This window comes from Girardinichthys multiradiatus, chromosome 5 (assembly GCF_021462225.1).
Source record: "Girardinichthys multiradiatus isolate DD_20200921_A chromosome 5, DD_fGirMul_XY1, whole genome shotgun sequence".
Lineage (NCBI taxonomy): Eukaryota > Metazoa > Chordata > Actinopteri > Cyprinodontiformes > Goodeidae > Girardinichthys > Girardinichthys multiradiatus.
Genome location: NC_061798.1, coordinates 18,776,353 through 18,791,741, shown reverse-complemented (window position 1 = coordinate 18,791,741; position 15,389 = coordinate 18,776,353). Strand labels below are relative to the sequence as shown.

The following is a 15,389-nucleotide window of genomic DNA, read 5'->3' as shown; positions in this document are numbered from 1 at the left end:
GGACACTAAACACAGTAGCCATGTTCAAAATGTGCTTTATTTACTACACACAATATCAAAACTCTAATCTTCTACAAATATTTTTGTAGAAAATAGGATAATTTATGAAAATAAATATTTCTGTGCAACTTTTTATATTATAAATGAAAGTGTAAAAACACCGAGATTCATGCAGATTTAAGCTACCAATTAATCCTGATAGTCAGACATCATGATGCAGAGGGAAGCATTTAAAGCTCCACTTTCTTTACACGGGCTGCTTAATGTGATGCCGATTCGCCACTCTGGGGTCAAATTAACTCATCACCTTCAACGTGTTGTCCAGTACACTGCAGGTACTATTGGTATCTCTTCACATCATCAATCCTTTCTAAAGTTTCTCTAAAATATACATTTACAAAGTTTGGCAGAACAAAAGGAATAAAAGAACAAACAATAGAAATATACTTAGCTTAATAACAAATATTATTTTCTAAAAAAAACCAAACTGCCTCAGATTATTGTTTTTGTGGGATTTTTTTCAAAGTACAACCTATAATGATTGCACAACTTATTTTCGCATCTTTAGTTATTTAAAATCGTTGCATACAGGCGAGCAGAAAAGTCTAACAATGTGAGGCATCATTTCAACATGTCAAACAAAAATTTGAGAAGAAGAAGCTTAAGCGGTTCTCATCCTTTGGGATCAGCATTTCATTTAGAAAAAAAATATCCGTCTGTTTTATATATTTGGCCTTTTTCTCTGATAATCCTCCCTACTTTAGTTTTGCTTTCAGGGGAAGAGGTAAAAAATAGTAATAATCTGTCCCACTGTTTATTATCTGCTTTACAGGTTACTTACTTTCACCAGATTGCTTCACTGGATGCGAAACAGACAGTGGATACAGAAACAATGTACATTAACTTGTTATTGCAATTGCAATTGTTTTACATCTCATTATCTTGACCGAAATGTCTTTGCACCATTTTATATTACCTTAACCTTGAGTAGCCAACACATTAAATGTCTCATTTCAAAGGAAAAATTGTAATAAACCTGGTTAACCTTAAAATACTGTCAATACAAGGCTGATTTCTAAAGAAAATTATTTATAAACCAGGTTTTAATAACAAAATCAAACTTTTGTTTTCATTTGTTGACATTACAAAGCGTTAATCCCAATTAAAAGGTACCAACCTCTGTCAGAATACAAGGATCACATAATTCTTTTTGGAAAATAACTGAGTATTGCATTGATATTTAGCAAAATTTAAATAAAATCACAGTAGACTTCTGAAAGTAAAGAACAGAACTCTGATTTTTTATAGAAACCAGCTTATAAATTCGAATATGATTGGCTTGATTTTTGCAATAGTAACATTTAATTAATTAAATCTGTGCTTTATTGATACTAAACCTGGCAACAACGAGTTACTATAGTAATAATTTTTGAAGCAGCATAATGCTTAATACTGACCTCTTCCAACATTTAGAAAATGTATGAAAGTCACAGATACAAGATACTATCACTCTGAGGAGGTTACATGATGTCTCATGCAAAGCCTGAGTAATGTGCAGAACACTGTAAAGGTTTGTTGTCTTTGATATGTTATTTAGAGAGATACCCTGCACCATATTTCACAAAATAATGACATCGGTGTTGCATAAATCCCTGCTCTGTCGGGATTCAAAGAAGATTCCAGAGCAGGAAAACGTTCACCGTTTGACATTTGCATTGTGTGCATCTTCCAGTCAAACCAAAAAGAACCCGATGGGGGCAGCGCGACTCGCAGACGGGCTGCCGTATCATGCTGGTGTCAAAGCTGCAGAGCTGCGATCTCATAAGGCCACTTTAAGTCACCTTGATGGCTGATTTCTTGTGAACGCAGAGTAAAGAAACATATGGCACCCCGATGAAGGCCCACTTCTCGTTGGGCCAGAACATAATGACAGGGCCTTGCTCCGGGGCCTCAGTCGCCACGTGGAAGTAGGCGAAGCAGACGCAGCCTAAGTAGGAGGCCAGACAGATGAGGATGTGCCTGTGGGATCAGGAGGAACATTAGTAAGCCAATGTTAGGTGTAAGAATTTATTTTCCTCCACAGTCTATAAATTGATACTCCAAAAGGGCCTTGCAAAGGCATTCATACTTTCTTATATTTTTTTATACAAGCCACCTTATACACTTTACAGCCTCAATGTATTTTAATTGGATTTTATGTGATAGACCAACACAAAGTACTGCATAACCTCACAGAAAGGAAAATGATAGATGTTATAAATGTTTATTTTTACAAATAAAATACAAAAAGCCTGGTGTGTTGATACCCGTTAATAAAAAATAGTGCAATAAATTGTCTGGGGTATGTCTGTACGAGCTTTGAATAAAGACATACAAGAGACTGAAACCTTTCTTCTATGAAAAATAGCTCAATCTTAGACTGAATGAAGAGTATCTGTGAACATAAGTTTTCAAGTTATGACACAGATTCTCAGTTGAATTTGAGTCTGGACTTTGACTGGGCCATTCTAACACAGAAACATGCTTTGATTTAAACTGTTGCAGATCTGATCTGATGGCCTGCTGTGTTTTAGATTCTCCAACACACCTTGCCCTGTTTTTAGCTAATTCCAGTTTCCCTGGCCCTGCTGACGAAAAGCATTCCCACAGCATGATGCTGCCACCACCACGTTTTACCATAGGGATGGTGTGTCCAGGGTGATGTGCAGTGTTAGTCTTCTGCCTTAAAAATGTTAATTAACTTTGACTTTCTTACAGATACAAATGATAAACCGTATGAGATTTCTGAGTTGACTCTGAGCTTACCAAGCACAGTGTAAGTATGGGAAGTTGACTGATGACCACATTTCGCAGAATATCCTGTCGCTGATCCAGCAGAGCAGAGCCAGCGTCCACCAGACCCCAGAGATCAGCCCCAGTTTGAACACACGGGGGTTTTCACACCTGTAACGAGATAAAGCTGAGAAATGTGTGCAACTCTGAAAGCTCACTTTATGTTACACTCTTGTGTTTTACACTCATGCATACATGCATAACAGCATCAAACACCAACACTGTTTATTTGTTCCCCTCTATAGTTCAGAAATCATTGATCGGTGCACTTTTGATTTGATAAGAACTCGATCCTTTTAAAAGTTTAATCAAATATGCACATTGTGCATTTGTTTTTGTCTTCCATAATGCAATAGGGGTTTTTCATGTAAACCCCTATGTTTCTGTATTTAATATGTTTTATGTTGCTACGGCATGATGTATAGTGAAACACTCCAATGCAATCCGTCACAGGAGGACAGACTGGTACAAAAAAGTTATTCCTCTATTACTTATATTTGCAGCAGATGGAGAGCTAAAGCAGCTTTCAATAAATGTCTGGATTTATCACTGTTTGCAATGCCTCTCAATAACATGCCCACATAAACAACAAAATAAATAAAAAAAGAGATTATTCACAAGTGATAAACCTTTTAGAAAGTTGCCCATCTTTCTGTCAATGAACACCAGCAACTTCATCCTAAAATTACAAAGAATCAACTGGAAGATGACACCAAGAAAAATCTAAGAAAGAATGGCTGAAATGCTGTGGTTTGACCTGAAGAGATCTTTGCGAGAAACTAGTCTTTTAACCTTAATAAACTCAAGCAACACTGTAAAGAATAATGGGCCGCAAATCCTCTAAACTGATGTGGGAGACTGATGAAGTCTTATAGAAAATAAATCCTTCAACTTATTTCTGTTAAAAGTGGTTCTTCAAGCTACTAAATCATTGGGTGTACTTCAAGATTCATGTCGATAGGTTTTGTTAAAAATACACAGCAAGGTATGGATACTTGTTTTCCATGCCTGTTAATTGATTACGTCTAATTCAACGGTCACCGCAGCTGTTAATAATCTTATCTATATGTAGTTTATTCTATAATATTATGTATTTAGTAAAAATCTAAATTCCGGGTGCCCTTAGTTTTCATAAATCTTTCTATTTTGCTTTCATCGTTGTTTAATAAATGACTGGATCTGTGATGTGGTTTAGAGTTAGATTTAAATTATTTTAGAACCTTGTACAGACCAGATCATTAATACATTAAAACCTTAGAGGGTGTACTTTCTTATGACTTCATGGTGGAAAAATATTTCACTATGCGTCTAATGAAAAGGTGTTTTTTTCTTTAAGAAAGTCAGAGACTTAAATAGTCTCTGGTGTTGCATCGTGTGGGTGTTTGAGAGGGAAAGTTGTGTGTGATCCCCACATAAATAATCACATTCCCTGACCTACAATCATGTGCTAATCCACAGTGCTGATAAGCTATTCTTAGTGTTGTCCTCCTTAGAAATCCTTGTGACACTGAGGCGGGGACATGACTGTGACAGAGCTGTTTTGATGACGCGGCAATGTGAACTGATTCACTGGTGCCTTATTTGCTGCCATTGTTCCACCGAGAGAGGAGTTGCACAGCGCTCTGCAGCACAATCAAGTTTCATGTGAAACGTGGCTTTAGCTTTTGGCTTTGCTTACATTGACACTGACAGATAATTGGGCAGTCAGCTGGAAGTTCGGTGGAGCAGACAAGTGTTTTAATGTTCCGGAGAGGGCTTATGTTCAGGACCCCCGAGGCATTTGATGAAGATGCTGCTGGGGCATGTGGTGTTGGGGATGCTTACCAGGTCTTTATATAACCAAAGCGTTCTCACATTCTCTGCAAAAGGTTGCGCTTGTTCTCCGTGGAGGAAGGAGAATCAGCTCCTGTAAGTTTCAGGCCATACTTCTTAACCCACAAAGGTCAAACTGCTAACTCTGGCTTCGTGGTTAATCTCTGCCTCAAGTTGCACAGTCAAAGTAACTTAGTGCCTTGTTCGCAAGTGATGGTAAGATGGGGCGGGAGATGGATGGACTGCTAGAGGCCTCTTCTACAGTAATACAGGCTCTCCTTTAGTCTGCCATGGTAAGGAAAGAGCAAAGACATAAAACAAATGTCTGATTTACTGCTCCGTCTACGTTTCCACCCTCACCAATGCTCATCAGATATTGATCCCAATTGAAGAAAAAAATACTGGATTCAAGCCAAAATGAAAATAAACTTCAATTGTATGGTGGCCATGTTCACCCTGAGAGATGGTTGGGTGATGGGGGAAGAGCGCCATCATCTAGGACGGACTTTGGAGTAAGGCTGCTGCTCCTCCACTTTGAAAGGACTCAGCTGAGCTGGTTTGGGCATCTGATTAGGGTGCCTCCTAGAGGCCTCCTTTGGAAGGTTTTCTGGGCACATTCAACTGGGTGGAAATTTTGGGGATGACCCAGAACTCCCAGTAGGCGTTATTTATCCCTTAAGGCTTGGTAACTCTATGGGAACCTCTAGAATGTGCTTGAGAGGTCCCCAAACCTTACATATCTATCAAGCATGCAATACCAAAACATTTAATAAAATCTGACTAAAAAAACTAAATAATTGACTCTTTCTGCCTACATTTTGTAGGAAGGGAAGCAAGTCAGCTGATCAACGTAGCTATCACGGTAAACTATCTGTGTTGTGAAACTGTTTCACTGTGTCTCATTAGCAGCTGGAACTACAAAGTAAAAAAATATCAATAAAACAATCATCACAGCTCAGATATACACAAAGTGTGTCTATACTTTATAAGATTGTGCATCAAGTGTTAAGCCACTTGGCCTTAGTAACTTAATGTACAGATTGTCCTCAGTCAGCAAACACCTCTTCCTGCCAACAAAAACAAAAACAAAAACAGTAGGCTGCAGGATATCTGCTGTCCACACGCATTACAGGAGCAACAAAGAAAAGGCAAACCGAGGACCCCTCTTTGGAAGAACCATTACAGAACATGCTGGAGAATTTAAGAAGGAAGAGACCTTATTTTATGGAGCTCAAGGAGATGGTGGTCTAGTTGGATTTTATTGGGGGTTTTTTTGCAATTAATTATGCAAATCTGATGTCAAGAGCCTGACTGGCGTTATGTGAAGGATTGAATTAGATTGCATTTATCGCAAATAATCAAAACTATTCTTGTAAAGTCAGCAGAATATAGGAGGTAAAATGGCAACACAAGACTGAAAGAGAAAAGTGGAAATATACACCAGAAAGAGTCGACCTGTTAAATATTTAAGGATTTCCCATCCAAAGGCCCAATCTGAGACTTGAAGACCATCTCTAAATTACAACCAACAAACACTTGAGGTATACTTAATGTAAACACAAAGATGAATACGTGGCTGTTAAGTACATGATGGAGGACCTGTGATGCTGCGGGCCTGTATCTCTTTCAAAAGTACCGTAAATCTTGTTAGAGAGCATTGCATTTTGAAGTCTTTGAAATACCTGGAGACTTTAAATTAAAAAAAGGTCGGAAAGATTCTGCTGTTGAACTGAAAATGGGAAGACCCTGGACTAGGGATGATCAAGAGAGATTGTACAAAGAGGAATGGTCAAAGATCACTCTCTCTGTATGCTCCGACCTTGTAAAATGTTATAGATGACTAGGCACTGTCCTGTTGACAAAAGGGGGTTGTACGAAGTATTCACAGCAAGGGTACCAACAATTATTTTGTTTAAAACAATTACATTTTTTCCTAGTGGCCTCCATCCACAGTAATCAGACAGGAAACGGGCAGTTAGTGAGGGGTGAAGACATGCAGTAAAGGTCCCAAGTTTGAAATCGAACCCTGGATGGGCCCCACAAATGGTGCGCCCACTCCACCGCTACATCACACACTGCCCCCAAAAAATTACTTCTTATCACGGAATATTTTCCATTCTGAAAAAGGTAGGCAAAATTTAAATTTTATTTTAGTTAATATGCTAATGCAGTATTTATTTGTATGCTATTCCTCATATATGATCTTTACTAGAACTCACAACAAATTTTATTGTAAAACTGGGACTAGAATCTCTGATTTTAGACTTTCCCTGTAGGCAAGCGTTTTATTTGCTTTCTGAGACACTTTGCACTTTGTTTTCTATGCAGCTGGAGCTCCGTCAAAGGGAGCCAAGAGTCACAGTGTAAAAAAGTCAAACAGCAACAAAACATTATGTTCTTTCTGAGGGCAGAAGTCCGCCAGTAATGGTTACAGGAACTCTGTCTGGACTGGCAAAACAACAACAAGAAGCTTCGACAGATGACTGGTGTTGTAGCAATGTCAGGAATTATCCAAAAATTAAACATTAGGTGACCTAATATTGCACAACTGATGGTGGAGAGTGATGAGGGGAAAAAGCACAACATGTGGGCCAACATTACTGAGGAAGAGGAAATGATTAATGGCTCACAAACAGACTCTCCCTTACAAACAGTCCAGGAACTTCTTGGAAATGTGTTTTCAGAAACATTTGATTACATTAAAAGAATGATTAGTCAGGACTAGGAAACATGCTTTTAACTTTAAAATTACAAAGGATTGAAGATCAAAGGTTAATATGCTGTAGACAGTGAAGCCATTAGGGTTTACACTGTTGCTGCTGTTTTGATATCATGTTAACGTTACATACAGCACTGTGCTGGAGTCATGAGCCCGCCTTCATTTCCTTGTCCTCCTTCCAAGATCCGATCTGTCTTGATTAATGGTTCTTGTGGGTTTCGGAAACTCTATCACAACTTCCAAGTATGTTTCTTTTTAATTATGGAGATAATCAGAAAAAGAGTCAAATCGCAAGAATATTTTAAGTGTAATTGTAAAATATTCTCTCAAGATTTTAAATTACACATTAAATGCACTTCTATTTCCATTGCATGCCGTTGCTGGTCATGTTTTGGACCAGTCAACTCTTATAAAATACCACAGAATATGACCCCTGATTAGAAAACTAAGCAATCTGCTGCTCGTGGATACTATCTTTTGGATTCACATAATCACATTTACAACAGACTATAAGCATTTTATAGATAATTATTAAAGAGGTACAAATAATCTCCAAGGCAGGTACACCCTGACACGTGGTATGTGTCAGACGTACCAAGGCAGAGGGTTTCTTCTGCAACCTGAAAAGATTTGAAACAACCAAAGCTACAAAAGTACAACATGTTAATTTATGAAATGCAAGCTACATCAAATGTAATACTGTTTTTTGCGAGATATTTGTCTTCAAAAGCAGGATTTGGCTGAATGTAAAAACAAAAAACTGTTCAAAATGTTTGGAGAAATACACCATCATAAATATTAGTGATTATGCTGATTTAATAGTGATTCTGAAACAGAGAATGCCTGAGGGCAGAAACAAGAGAAACAACTAAAAAATTTAGGAATACCAGGAATAACTGAAAAAATGTGTTGCAGCTTCTATTTGAATCATTAATTCCTAAACCAACATGACTCACACGAGCAGATAAACTGTGAAAGGGTCACAAAAACAAGTTAAGGATGGAAATGAGTCAGAGATAGACAAGGCACAAACAAAGCCAGTGCTTTTGTTTAGGATGTTTTGCAGCTTTCTTGCTCCAACAGATTTTACCCTGTTTCTTATTGACTCATGCAGAGCAGAAGGTTCGGATTTTGTTGTATGGATCCGTATGATGTATGCCAGGCTCAGGTCATCTCCACTCACCTTTTAAGCTCAGTGATGAGCAGCGCTGTGCAGGGGATGCCCAGAGTCATGAGTGACAGCGAATTGACAACAGGTTTAACAAAGGCCAGTCCGGTGGTGATCCCAGACAGGATGCCGATGACCACTTTGAACCTTAAACTGTGTAGAGAAGCAAAAAAAAGCAACAACAATATGAGATGAGCACACTCTTTATTCAGCTGTGGTTTATGCTGATGATGCATCACTGTCTTTTAATCCTGATCGAACAGGATAATTTGGATTTCATTACGCAAATTCAAGTTATTTCCTGTAGTTTTGGTTTATTAGAAAACACCTTTTACTGGAACTCCAGTTTGCACTTTAGTGATGCTATATTGTCTCTCCTCAGGATTTTATCCACTTTCTGTTCTTTCTCTTTTTTCACTTGCTTGAGGAAGAAAAACCACTAGATTAAAATAATTCACATGCACTTGGCTCAGCTGCTGATGACCAATAAGCAGAGAAAATATGAAGCGACGGCCTGCCACAGGAGAGCAGCCATCAAGTCTCTGTGACAAATACAAGACGTGCAGGCACCCGATACCACTTTTAGTGGTGTCAGCTATTCTTAACGTGCCTACATTCACATACAATGAGTCATAACAGTAAATGCATCATGAAATGAGCAGGTAACCCACAGTGAACTCCAGATGTCCAACTCTGTCACCACTTAGCCTTTTCTGTACATAACAGTTATGGTTCCCAAACCATGTTTGTGCTTCCTACAGGTTTCATTAGGACTGATCAACATACCGATTTCTCCTGAACATCTTCGGCAGGTATCTCTTGGGAAACCACATGGCGATGGCACACATGAGCACCCAAAGAATGGCCAGCTCATCTAGCATTTGGCCAAGAAAGCTGAGCGTGGCGTGAAAATATGTCGATCCGATGCCTGTGAGAAAGAAGGTCACAAGGAATAATAAAGGTTATAAGTGCGTAGGACACTAACTGAAGAATGTGTCGGTTTTAAAAATGGTTTCTGTTGTTAGAACTGAACAAGTAGTGTTTGGACAGTAAAAGAACAAAACTGCTAAGTTATGTAATTGAAAAGGTATGGCATGACCAGCATCTGCTAGAGGTTTTACGTTTGCTTATCCAGCAAGCTGCCAAAACAATTAGGACATATTTATGGTTACAGTCCAAACTGAGAGTCATTACAACCTATGGAACCGACGCCATACTTGTTTATTTTATATTACAAGCTAAACTATCAAAACCATCTCTTTTTTTTTTTGCATTTATTATACATTTATCAGAAGCCAATTTGTCTCCCTGAAGCACTCCACAGTTTTATGAAGTCATTTACTAATAAAAAACACTCTAATAACACGATACAGTTGGGTACTTTTGTTATAGTCTTGTTCAAAGGTCTCAACTAGGTTTGGGTTAGGGTTAAAGCGAGGTTTAAAAAAAGGTTATACTTTTGTCGCCCTTTTGGGTTAAAGTCGCTGGCTCCTTAAACTTTCTTTCCTCACAAGAAAACATCATTTTTTGTAAAAATATTTCTGGGGGCTGCACGGTGGCGCAGTTGGTAGCACTGTTGCCTTGCAGCAAGAAGGTCCTGGGTTCGATTCCCGGCCGGGGGTCTTTCTGCATGGAGTTTGCATGTTCTCCCCGTGCATGCGTCGGTTCTCACTGGGTACTCCGGCTTCCTCCCACAGTTCAAAGACATGCCTGTTAGGTTAATTGGTCAATCTCAATTGCCCTGAGTGTGCGTTTGGTTGTTTGTGTGTTGCCCTGCGATGGACTGGCGACCTGTCCAGGTGACTGCTGGAGATAGGCACCAGCTCCCCCCGCGACCCACTATGGAAGAAGCGGTAGAAAATGACTGACTGATATTTCTGGTTGTAAAAATCAATGAGAGGAAACTATGAGAGCTTCACGTGACAATTAAGGTTAAGGTAATACTGCTATAAAAACAACTGCCGGCAAGCTATGAGCAGCAGGTCTGTTAAGCTGCCAACCCCAGGCTCGCTACCTGAGTAGATAGCCTGACTAATTAACCAGCTCCTATCAGCTTGTGCAGAGTGCCAAAAAGGTAGAACATTCTCTGCAATGAGCACCTGAAAACTCTGGCCAGTCATATTTCGAGGGACATGTGTTAAAGATTGGGATGAAAATAACATATTGGGTCAGTTGGATGAACTTCTGCTCCCTTTCATCTCATTAAACCAGGTGAGAAAATGGTCGTGATGGAAAACAAGAGGAAAAGTGACAGAAATGTGGGTTAATCCCTGCTGATATTGACATTCTAAACAAAAATATTAAAATGATTTGTTTTCTTAATATTGTACAGTACCAATATAAGCCCATGCTTAGTCTCAGGTGTTATTACTTCTCTAAACACTTTCTTTAACACACTTTGAGCTGTTTGTTTAAATCACAGTAAAAAAAAAAAGCCAGCCATAAAAAAGGATGAAAGCTAAGAGCATTTCTAAATTTTAAGAAATATCAAAAAAAGGTTAAGAAAATTAGATCAACATGTTGGTAAAATAGAAACCTTCAGTAGTGGTGAACATAATGTCTAGGAAAAAACTGAGCAGCAGCATGAAGATCTACTGTGGATGTGAACCACTGGGGCAGGATGGCTCAGTTTGACCCTTTTGTTATCACTGTACAACAGACCTTATGTGATCTGAGCAATCTGTTGTCATAACAGAAGCTGCAGGAGACGCCAACGTTTTAACGGACTTTTTATCCAAAAGGCCGCGCTGCTCTCAGTCAGACCTGACGGAGTGTTTCTTTTCGATAACTCTCCTTCTCTGTCCCCTTTAAATGATGTTGATCAGACGAAACAATAACAATGGGAGGAGAAGATATCCATGCACACATTCTGGTTATTTATGAAACCATGTGACTGCGCTCTTGTTTCACTTTAGATGAGATCACTGATACAAGTCATATGATTAAACAGCTTGTTCAATGTTTACTCTCAGGATTTTTTCTCACCACCCCACTGACTGAGGTCACCTCTCAGGAACCAATGAGGTGGAGGGCTGGGTGGAGTGGTGGTGGTAGGAAGAGGGGTCAGGTTATCTTTGATGACTATGCAACCTGTGTGCTTTGAAACAATGCTGAGAGAACAGGGCATTCTGCCTCCATTTACATACAGCAGCACCATTCTCTACTGCATCATATCAACTGCATTCTAAGCTTGGTTGGTTACCAGAGTCGGACTAAAGCTGCAAACATGTGACACGCCTGCTTTTTAACAATATTTGCTTCCGAATGAGGCTGTGATGTATTATCTTTACATTTACTCTAAAAAGAAAAAAAGAAAAGAATCATAACACTGTCAATTATAACTACTGAGGATGATAGAACCATATTATTTATTTTAATGCAATAATATATATATATATATATATATATATATATATATATACACACACACACACACAGTACTGGGCAAAAGTTTTAAGCAGGTGAAAAAGTGCTGTAAACAATGAATACTTTCAAAAGCATGTTAAAAAAATGTTAATCATGTATTTTCATCAATCAACAAAATTCAGTGAATGAACAAAACAGAAATCTAAATTAAATCAATATTTTGGTGTCTCCACCCTTTGTGTTCAAAATAGCATCAGTTCTTCTAGGTCCACTTGCACACAGTTTTTTGAAGGACCTCGGCTCATATTTTGGTCCAAACATCTTGGAGAACTAACCACAGATCTTCTGTGGATGTAGGCTTTCTCACATCCTTCTGACTCTTCATATAATCCCGTGGAGCAGATGGTGTTAATGCCCCTACCCCAGCATATGGGTTTTGATCTCAACTTTTATCCTGCCAGTCCGGGATTACATTACATCAACCGACAGAGGACCCCAAGGCAGATTAAGCGGAAGGATAACTTGTAGCAAGTCTCTAAATCTTTGAAGCAACCGACCAGACATGAATAAAGGAAACTGTAAATGTGTACTGAATAGAAGTTGCTATTTTCTCCTTACCAGTGTTTGTCTGCAACCATACATGTAAAAACAGGTGCCTGTTTCCTTTTTGAAACGCAATGAAACTTGTTGTCTGTGCTGCTCATCTTCATTGTGAAGGAGATCAGGTCACTGACTTACCGACCACCACCAGCAGGATCCAGATGAGGTAGATCCCACTGTTGAAGTGTTGGGCATATTCACGGAACAAGCACATCAGTATGGGAGGCAAAACAAAGAACAAGACGTTGCTGATCTGAAATTTAAAAAAAAAAAAAAAAAATAAAATGAAGCTTTGAGGAAACAGCATCATGGGAACAAAACAACATGTTGATCACTGGGTCCAGCGGAGCAGCTGAACTGGAGGGCAACATTTAAAGCAGATGAACTTTTGAAACGTCTCTGTAACTCATAAGAAGCCACATTATTGTAAACACTGTGGTGATAAATGCTAGAAAGCAGTCCAACACGGAGTAAAACAAAGACAGAGCAGCAGCGACGGTAAACAAAACTGCATTATGAAAAACAGCGTCCATGTTTACTCAACAGAGACTCCACACTGACCGTGTTGTAAAATTCAGCGATGCTGGGATATATGAGGTAATTTCCTTCACACCAGTCCACCTCGGAGCTGCCAGCCTGCAACTGGTCCCAGAAAATCGGGTTAACGTTGCTCATGTCTGGACTAGTTCTGTCGGGTGGACAGCGGCGCTGCGCAGACTGATGTCCTCCAGCAGATTAAAACAAAACAAAACAACAGCCGGGGGAAAGTCACTGGTGGGATCCAGCTCGGTGGCAACACGCTAACAGTTTAAAGGCTGGATTCTGAGTCGCGTTGTGGATAAGTGTTGATGCATTTTCACACCGTTCTTCCTTCCACGAAGCCGAATCTTCTCTGCGCTTAGTGACGCTCTGACAGCTGCCGTGGCTTCAAAGAGTGTTGACTCGATGCAAGAGGAGTCACTCCTCCCAGCTTCCTTCTATGGTGAAACCGGAAGTGTTCGTTTTTGGGGTTTTTTATTTTTATTTTATTTTTTTAGAGTGAACAAAAAAAAAAAAGTAAAATTGAGTGAGAATATCGTATAAGCAGTTTAGGATCTCTTGTTTGAATAACTTTCATGTGTGTGCATCCCTTCATTTTGATGCTCTACCTGAGTTTTTTAAACACAAAACGTTCTATTATAGAAATATTATGAATACAATATTAACATATTTTTGACGTATTGTTTCAAAAAGATAGTTTTTAACGCCATTAACAACTACAGTCTTCACCAATGGGGTGATGTAATTAACACTTGATGCTGATCGATTTGTATTTATATGTAAAATCCCTTCTAAATAAACTGATTGATTTCTCAATATTTTTTTCCAATTCCTTTTTATGTGTACAATCATTAACTTTAGCCCTGATCATATGTCATAAATATCTATGAATTTTCCAAATTTTTAAACCCTTACTCTTTAGTTTTGGCAATTAAAGTCTATGTTTCTCTCTAAAAGTGCATCAAAAATTCTGATGTTGGCTGATGTGTTTATAGGCCAAAAATGGTGGGATTTCTAAGATTCATTTTAGAAATTCATTTTATTTAATAAGTATGTTCCAACCTCTGGTCAATTGACTGGTGCATCTCTGATATGAATTCCTGAATAATCAGTTTCCATCCTCTATTAGAGACAGGTTCCTATGTTCTCAACAGAGTACTCAGACTAAAGCTTTTCTGGTTTCTAGAGCTTCTGAAGAGTTTCTTTTGCACATGGTCTTTATGATTGCACAGTTGAAGCAATCATAAAGAAACTGTGCTTTTTAAACCTTACATTAACCTCATTGTTTTAATCAAAAATGTGTCAAAAGTAGGAGTAATTTTAGGAAATTGCATTTAAATTAAGGAATATCGACAAAAGAACACAATTATAGTTTTTTAAATTTCCACTTGGCAACAAAATTTGAAGTATCTCATGTTTTTCAGTCGGAATAATTTTATTTGGGAAATTGAATACCAGAGCACCACCGGATTACAATAAAAAGAACAATCCAGTGTTTCAATATCAAACTTGCAAAAGGTAACATTTTTACAGTCTATGCAAAATGTGTTGTAAAAAAAAAAAATTATTGCAAGAATGGGTTTCATGCAGGATTTTAAGGTGAACCTGTTTAGTTAGAAGTGAGCGGGAAAAAGAATTATTCAGTTCTAATCTTTATCCGTGTTGTGGAAAAAACACAAATTTAACAAAGAAAGAGTTTGATGGTCATCACTGAATCACCTTTATTGATCACCTTGCAAGGGAGAACAGTTTTACAGCAAGCAGACGTGTGTTCAGGAGGCCTGCCTCATTTGTTCTGACTAGACAAAGCTCTTATAACAGCTTCAAGGTAATTCTCGTGTAATCCTACCCAAATATGTGTTGACTACGGAATCTGAACTCTGCACCAAGTATCTTGATTATCTTACAGAACTCTATATAAAACCCTAATTATGAATTAGGTCATACAGGAGGAACAGGGAGGAAGGAGAGTGAATACTTTTGTCAATACATTTTCATCAATATCAGAAAATTGTGTTATCCTTAAACAGACACTTTTCTTATGAATGGAAATTTAAACATATTGATCAAGAAATGAATCTTATAAAACTATACTTCAGCATTTTTTTACAATCTGCAATATCACAGTCATTAATAACTAAAGGAGGTTGAATATGTATTATGGAAAGATACCTCTCTATAACAGAATCACATATACTTATTCAAAAGAAAACTGAAAGATAAAAAAATATCACAACTATCTATAAATTAGAGCATTGGTCAAACACACCTCATCATCCAATCTTTATAAAAAAAAATATTTTTACTCATTAGCTGCATACGCTATACTGTCAAAAGTACTTGTCGTTCTAC

The 15,389-nt window shown here is 38.2% G+C and overlaps 1 protein-coding gene across 1 annotated transcript; it reads right to left on the bottom strand.

Moving 5' to 3' along the window:
• Window positions 1–798: 798 nt before the first annotated feature.
• Window positions 799–13,439, bottom strand: acer2 (alkaline ceramidase 2). Its single transcript, XM_047365957.1, has 6 exons — window positions 13,059–13,439; window positions 12,636–12,750; window positions 9,318–9,459; window positions 8,547–8,684; window positions 2,806–2,943; window positions 799–2,019 (listed from the first exon to the last, which is right to left on the bottom strand). Exons 1-6 carry the CDS (start codon window positions 13,170–13,172, stop codon window positions 1,833–1,835), a joined length of 834 nt encoding a protein of 277 aa, XP_047221913.1. The 5' UTR covers window positions 13,173–13,439; the 3' UTR covers window positions 799–1,832.
• Between the last annotated feature and the right edge of the window lie 1,950 nt (window positions 13,440–15,389).